Below are 7,718 nucleotides of genomic sequence, written 5' to 3' on the forward strand. Positions count from 1 at the left end.
TTTAATGGTATTCTAATTCTGCTATTACTTTCGCATCGCAGATTACCAACGGTACCACAACGACGGATGGGGTGACGAAAACAACGAAAATGAGTTCCACCACCACTAGCAGCACCGCGTCACGAACTGGAGTTACCAGAACCACCGGAACCGGCACGGCGGCATCAAAGCCTGCGAGCACACTCGCCGCTAAGAAACCGCTGGACACCAAACCGGCTGCCGCAACCAAGACGGCTACCAGTGGCAACAAACCGTCGACCACGACGCGCACCTCGCTAGCGCCGAAAACGACGGCCACCTCGCCGGCTGTCCGGAAGGTGCAGCAGAACGGTGTCGCCAAGAAGCCGACCGCTACCTCGCCAAACCCTGGTGCGAAGAAGGTTGCTGTATCTGCGAAGAAACCGGAGGAAGAACTGGCTAAAACAAACACGAGCACGACACCGACCCCGACCACGACCATCGAAACCAACGGTAGCGCCCATGAAAACGAACAGGCGATGGTGGAACCACCATCGCCCCAACCTGCTGCTGACCAATTGCTCGTGCCTATTCCGCAAGCAATGTGATGTCACTAAAAGCCTACCGGTCTCATTTATTTTTTTGTTGTTGAACGAAAAACACAGCATATTCCTACTGTTTGCAAACCGTTTCGCGTGTGGCAGATCGAGGCAACAATGGCAACACCTCCACCACCTCTGGCCAAGCACATAACGGAATCGCCAACCGAAACAAAACATTGACTACTCGAACTCTCATCTAAAACAAGGGCATACACATATTCGTCTAAGTCTAGGTCACAAGCATATATCATAGCATTGAAAAGGAAAAACTACATACATTCAACGGCACAGGGATGGAAGAAAACATTAATTATATTAAATAATCTTTTCATAGTAGCACACCACCAGTTTTCCGGTGAAAGCAAAACAAAAGAACAAGTCATTCATATTTCGGGCACATACACATTTTTAAGTGATCATATACCTTGATTATGGCAGAGGGGATGATCAACAGGCGAAAGGCACAACAGAGAACTGGCAAAGGAAGAAGAAATGAAGATTGTCTACGAACAAAGTCGAACGACGAAGGAGCGGGCAGGGGCTACGCGCGGGAAGAAAGTCCATTAGAAACGCCTTCGTTAATATTTAGCCTATACTTATAGCGATAGAAATGTATCTTTTTTATGCCAAGCATGATTATTAGTAATTATTATTATTTTTCGGATATGTAATGCGATTTGAATCTGAATCGTTTCCGCCACGTTTGCGTTTTTGGAAAAAAAATAGGAAAACACAACGGAACAGGACAACTCAGCTCGGCGCAAACACAGGAGGACGCGTCCGAAGGCTTTTTGAATGATTTTGCTGATTTAGTTTGGCTATGTTGTTGGTCGGGCGAACACGAAGGAATGTGGTTGGAGCGAAAATATTGGAGCGTTCGGTTGGTGTGGCGTGATACCAAAAAGAAATCAAAGTAAAAAGTTGGCAAGGAAGCAAACGCCTAAACAATAGCAAACAAATGGGAAGACTGTTAGCAAGAATCCGCGACGTCGAGGGACAAACATAAATTATGGTTGGCAAAGTAGAATCGAAGCAAGCTAAAGTGGGCTTTTAAACCCTCCTCCCATCTAGACAACGAAAACAGACCATTTTCTTCCTCGTAGGGGCGGCAACCGTGTTTCTTCCGCTCTCGCAATCCTGTATGGCCTTGTGTATTGGTTAATGTATTTTTGAGTTTCTTTTTGTATCCCTGTTTTCCGTTTGTTTCCTCATACAGTTTAGTTGGTTCCGATTGCGTCTTACACGCTATGTTCGGCGTTTGTCGACTGCAAACTCTCAGAGTTGTCTTTCTCCTTCCATATCTCTCACCCTCTCTCTCTCTTTCTCTCTCTATGAGCTTAGCCAATGATTGGTTAGCATAATTGATATGGCAAGATAAAAACGACAAGAAAATAGGTAAAAAAAAAAGAAAATAACCCAACCCTAGCCGCGCTACCATTCGAAATAACCGAATATTTTAACCCCGCAAAATCCCATAGTAGTAGATGTTAATAAATAATCATCAGTATAGTAAAGTAGCAAACTCTAAAAGGGTAAACTTTTGAATCCATGCAATCCGGAATTCTGCCGCCACTGGTGAAAACCTTGATCACCCCAACATTTAATCACATTTCGGAAGGTCGACTGACCCCGCCCTGTTGGCAACAGTGGACTGCTTACTGCACGCGCATAAATGCCGAGAGAGATACAGAGGGACGAACGGACGCACAGAGAGAAACGGAACTGGAAACGGGAACGGACAGTCGAAAGAGATAGGAACGCAAATGGGAATAGGCCTGTTTACGCATCGGCATGCGAATCACTATTGGCCTTCGCAAACGTACGTGAACTCTGGATATGGTACTACTTGGAAACGGTGGAATATAGCGTTTAAGAATATGAAGAGCCGCGTAACCGCGCACCCCTAGCATTACGGCAAAAGAACGATGATGGAAAATCCGGGAGCAAGCAAACAACAGATAATTAAAGGACATCCAACAACGACCGCGACCACGCACCGAACAACGACGCTGGCGCGATGACGAGGCGCGATCCTTGATCGAATCAGTAACCATCGGCGAGGGGGCACAAGGGGAGAGGATCTTCGCTCCGCTCGACACCGCAGCTAGGGAGGGAGTGGAGAGTGGAAGATACGCCTTGCTGTCGTCGGTAATACAATATTTCATAATATTTTATATATTTATAACACAATTTGTATCTGTTTAACCGATTGCGCAACTAAAAGCAAAATAAAAATGATATAAAATGAAAAGCGTCAGGCTGTTTTTTTGTATTAAAATACGGATTTATACTATTATGCACTAAATCCAAACGAATAAAAAACTTAACCAAACTACAAAAAGAGTTATAAAAGTGCTGTGCATAGTTGGGTTCATACAGTTGGTTCGGCAGCTACAGAACTGCCTGCCGTCATCGTTTTATCCATATGTTGGTGTGAAAAGAAAAACTTTATCGTAGGGAAAAACCAACATCAATTCAAACTATTTTCTTCTCCGCCATTGTTGTGACAGTTGGTTTAAAAATTGTTTACAAACGTACTTGCATACTTCGGGGAGATCTTCGCAAAAATCTTCGCGAAATAGGTAATTGGAAATTCTAGATCATAGTGTCCATGGTCTCGCGCATAGAAACTTATCTTCTGTGTGAAGTCATGGGATATGGATCCTTTTGGTCACCATGATTTGTGAAAATACGTGTGTTGATGTGCCTCATGCACAGCCTTCTTCCAGAACATATTCCAAACGCCTCAATTCCTTGCTCATTTGTTGAAACATACCAAATTTGCAGTTTTACCCAACTGTCTACTATTGTCCCACAGTTTTTGGCTCGTTACATGATATGCTGCGACCTATTTTCCATTGATCTTGGGAAAAACTAAAGAAAACTTTATTAGAACATTTTATTTATGAGCATTTGAAAAACTAAATCTGTCTATTATTGTCATCACTTTTAATCTTTCGACGAAATGTATGTGAATTGGAAATGAAAGTTACGCACGTTTATGTTCCACTAAAGTCGCTATATTAATCATCTTTTAGTTGCTTCCTATTCAAAGGTTCCTTTGATTTCACTCCATCACCTGATCAAATATTTATGATTCGCCAAATAATCATAAATTTCCAGGTAATCTTTCGTGAATTATGTATCCCCCAATTCAAACATTCTGGATTCAACCTGAAAAAACTTTGAATTTTCGAATTGAAACAATTTAGCAACAGTAAAAAGTACGACATAATCTCAAAACAAAAAATCACGAAATTATACACATCGTAAAGAGTATTAAAAGTTTGAAAGATTTTTTGTCAAATCAAGTTGGATTCAATTTTTTTATCTTTCATAAAATGATGGAAATTGGCAAAAGAACAAAATATGAATATAAAAACTCAAGAAAAATTACCGCCCCGTGTCATCGAGCACGCGCTGAATCAAACACCGAAGCGCCGTTATGCGTTTGTTCATTCTAGGTTTTTATTCACAATCACTTTTTTTAGTAGTGTAAGCCGGCTAATCTATCAGTAATGCTGAATAAACTATCATGAAACGACGATCAACTATATCTACAACGCTCTTTTGTGAGTTGTTTGTTGTTTGCTGCTTGCGGCTGTCAGTGGTTCCTTGTACAGAATTGAGTTTTGTTGTTAATTGTTTTATTTATCAGTTTGTTTTTGTTTGTCTTCCATCTGATTCGTAGCTATTGGTTTTTTGCTGTTGGTGTAGGTTGTTATCATCACTGTTTTCCACTAAAATCCCCTGCGAATTGCTGATACCGGTTTACTGCCTCTTGCCGGCTTTTTCCCCTTTTTGCGAGAGTGCACGAAAAGCTGCCCGGCTGCCGGGAACCGTGCCGTGTGTAGCAGGTTAACATTTTAGCTTAGGTTTTTTGTTTTCGTTTCGTCTAAAGAGAGAGAGAGAGCCGCTTATCACTGCAAACAGAACGCTGCATTTTTTGTTTGTTTGTTTGTTTCTACTTGGAAAGAAAGTATTACTCACTTGCCACTACTACACACGCGCGTCCCCCGTCCCCGCCTACTGCGTCACCGAGCGGGTACTGAATATTTGGGGGAAAAATTCGAATAAGACGCGACACATAAATGAAGAACGCAACAACTAAATATATCGCCCCAGCCCCGAATATCGTGTCCCTTCCGGTTTGGTTCAGGTATCTACTAATTTCTGTGTGTATGTGTATGCTTTTTTCTTCTTCCTAGTTGTTCTTCTCCCTCCTAAGGATGAGCTACTGTTTTACGATGCCGTGGCTTGCTTTGCCCCGAGAAAAAAGAACAAAAACCAATAGGGCGACTTTTCCGTTCCGATTTCTTTCTGCCACTCAATAGTACATTCTATACACTTCGCCGGTCTTCACCGGCCCATGATTCTCGCTTTGTCCATTTGCTTCTGGTTTGCCACTCTTTACTTTTACATTTCGAAATTGTTTGTATTTTTTCATTTCCTTTTTTTATTAGTTTGCTTTTTCATTAGTTTGTTTGTTTGTTTGTTTGTTTGTTTGTTCTTTTTTGTTATGTTTTGATTTTCTATAATTCGTTTGTGCCTACCGTTCTCTCCGTTGACGCAGCTAAACTCGTTCACTGTTACACACTACCCGTTTTGCCACCGGTTTTTTTTTATATTTGTGGTTTTCTGTATTTTTTTTCCTCCTCTTTTATTCCCCCAATTGACCCTCCCCCCATTCCCGTTGAATCGGGCCACAAATACCATTTCCCACCCCCAACCCCCACAGGGGGTCGTGTGGGCCCACTCCGCAAGGTCCACCGGTCGTTTTACGGGTTTTGGGAGGGGCACCGCACACCGTACCACCCTGCCGCGGGCCGAACGGGGGCTGGGTTCGGTATTGGCACCGCTAATTGCATTCCTAAAGTGTATTGTTACCTGTTGTCCCTTGCCCGTCCTGTCTCGCTGCATGTGTGTGTGTTTTATGTTAGTATGTGTGTGTGTGTGTGTGTTTGTGTATGTGCGAGCTGCGTATGCTCGGAAGTGAAATGTTAACGTCTACTACTTATGAATACGTTATTCCTGCGCCTAAGGCCTCCTGACTGTCTCTCCATTTCTTCACCGATTGCGTCACTTCTTCACGCTTCCTAAGATAAATAAAGACTCTCTTTCTAACTTTCTCTCTCTCTGTCTCTTCTCCTGGTATTGTTCTAACGTTCCAATGTGGTCGTAGGCGCACGCGGCCACCCCTAAGTGTGCGCCGGGTAGAGCACGTGATTCCTTATAGAAAGCTTACCATACCTTTGCCACATTTCAAGTTCCACCACCACGCACACTCAGTTGCGCACCGTGGCTACCAAGCACAACCTCCCTGCCTTGTACACCTGTCGCCTAGGCCACACGCCACCGTCCTTACGCTTTACAGTTTTTCCTTCCTTCCTATTTTCGTTCCCTTTTAAGCAAACCCTACTACGTAGAAGAATGTTCACAAGTTTGTGCTTATCCTGAGTTGCTACCGCAGAGTGCTGGAAATTAAGGTTTGCTGCTTTTCATGTTTGTCAGTTTTTTTTTTGTTTTTCTAATAATATGCTTGATTTGCTCCATGTTAATTTTTCTACTAGCGGTTGCTTCGCCCTCGTAGCGTTACCGGAAACGAAGAAACACAACTCAAAGAGAGGGATGGAAAGAAGGATTGTTGCGTTGTCCTACGGTTTTTCTTTTTACTTATATATTAATATATCGTTATTCATGTGTGTTTGTATTTTGTATATGTATGTATATGTATATATCTATATATATATACTCAGATCAGATTCCACCTAAAAGCTTTTTCTCGAAAACGAAAACTTAACACAAACGAGATTTTGCTACAAAAAGTCAGAGGGTGGAAAATATTTTCCTCCCTCTCTATCGTCTGATCGTTTGATTGTGTGTTTGAGTGTCAGTGTTTTTGATTGTTGTTGTTTGAATGTATATATTGGCGTGTGTGTATGTACGTGTGTGTGTGTGTGTGTGTGCGTGTATCGGTGTGCTGTGGCGGTCCTTGTAGACTTCGCTCGACTAACTTATTGACTAACAAGAACAAAAACAAAACAGGAGTAGATGCCATTATTTCATTGCTTAACTTGATCCACACCGGCTGCCCCGTCCTCCTCTTCACCGGCCGTGTTTGTGTGTGTGTGTGTGTTTATGTGTTGTGTCCTCATGGTCACCGCGGATGATCACCGTCATCATCGGCGCGATCATGAGTCCGGCACGCCACAAGGCCACAGCGTTGCCACAGCGGGTCGACCACCTTGGTAGGGCTTTGGGCATTAGCATGCGCTTGCGCGAGCGGCGGTTCAACCCTCGAACAGGGCTCGGAATTCGCCACTCTTCGGCCGGGGTAAGCTCATCTTCAAGCTTTGATTGAGCTCATTCAAACTGGATTGCGAAGCTCCTTTCCTCATGCTACCGTTACCGTCACTGTGTGGAAGAGGAAATAATAGAGGATAGCACGTTTAATTACGAAGGTTCAACATGCATAAAACCGAAAAGTGGAACTAAAATAAATAGCTAACTATCTTTTTCGTTAAATGTACAGCGAATTTGCGTCAACTAGAAACGTAAAATAATGTCTTTTTGTAATGCTCAACAAATTTCAAAAAAGTTTACATTACTCAGAACAGTTGCAATGATTCGGGAATAAAAATTTGATTTATACCAATTTCGTAGATAGACAAGAGTTAAGCATAACTTGTAAAAATTTACTAAGTAATAATCGTTAAAATAAGTGTGTGATTGTTTTGGTTTGCACGCGTTTTCATTGGAAAGTTTAAATTTAAATTATTTGTTTCGTTTAATCAGTACATTGGGAAAGTTTTATAACTAGATACTGTACGCCAGTCCTCAAATGGCTCACGCGAATTGACAGATCAATAGGAGGACGATGTAAAAATATTGAATCTCCCGGGCGAAATTGAAATATTGATGACTCCAAACTGTCCGGATCACGAATTGGAAGTATATAAAATTGTAAAATAAAAAAATACATACCAATGGCAAATCATAATGGAGAGTGTACTAAATAATCAACCGAACAATCGTCCATTCGTCGCAACTGTTTCGTTGGAGTGAAGCACCAGGCGTCTCCATCGTGTCTTGTATCGAGAATGAATTATTTTACACTAGTTTTTATTTCACCAGTATTTTCCAAAATTTTCATACTTC

General features: G+C 42.2%; 2 protein-coding genes across 2 annotated transcripts in view; one reads left to right on the forward strand and one right to left on the reverse strand.

Moving 5' to 3' along the window:
- The window catches only part of LOC131284661 (titin-like), a 44,353-nt gene extending 43,157 nt beyond the window's left edge, over nt 1-1,196 (forward strand). Inside the window, exon 12 of the mRNA XM_058313524.1 lies at nt 42-1,196. Within this exon, the coding sequence (XP_058169507.1) occupies nt 42-566 (525 nt within the window). The 3' untranslated portion in view covers nt 567-1,196. The remainder of the gene's footprint in view (nt 1-41) is intronic.
- Nucleotides 1,197-6,850: 5,654 nt separating this feature from the next.
- LOC131289139 (uncharacterized) overlaps nt 6,851-7,718 on the reverse strand; it is a 29,000-nt gene continuing 28,132 nt past the window's right edge. Inside the window, exon 19 of the mRNA XM_058318344.1 lies at nt 6,851-6,974. Coding sequence (XP_058174327.1) covers nt 6,851-6,974 — 124 coding nt within the window. The remainder of the gene's footprint in view (nt 6,975-7,718) is intronic.

This window comes from Anopheles ziemanni, chromosome 3 (genome assembly GCF_943734765.1).
Source record: "Anopheles ziemanni chromosome 3, idAnoZiCoDA_A2_x.2, whole genome shotgun sequence".
Classification (NCBI taxonomy): domain Eukaryota; kingdom Metazoa; phylum Arthropoda; class Insecta; order Diptera; family Culicidae; genus Anopheles; species Anopheles ziemanni.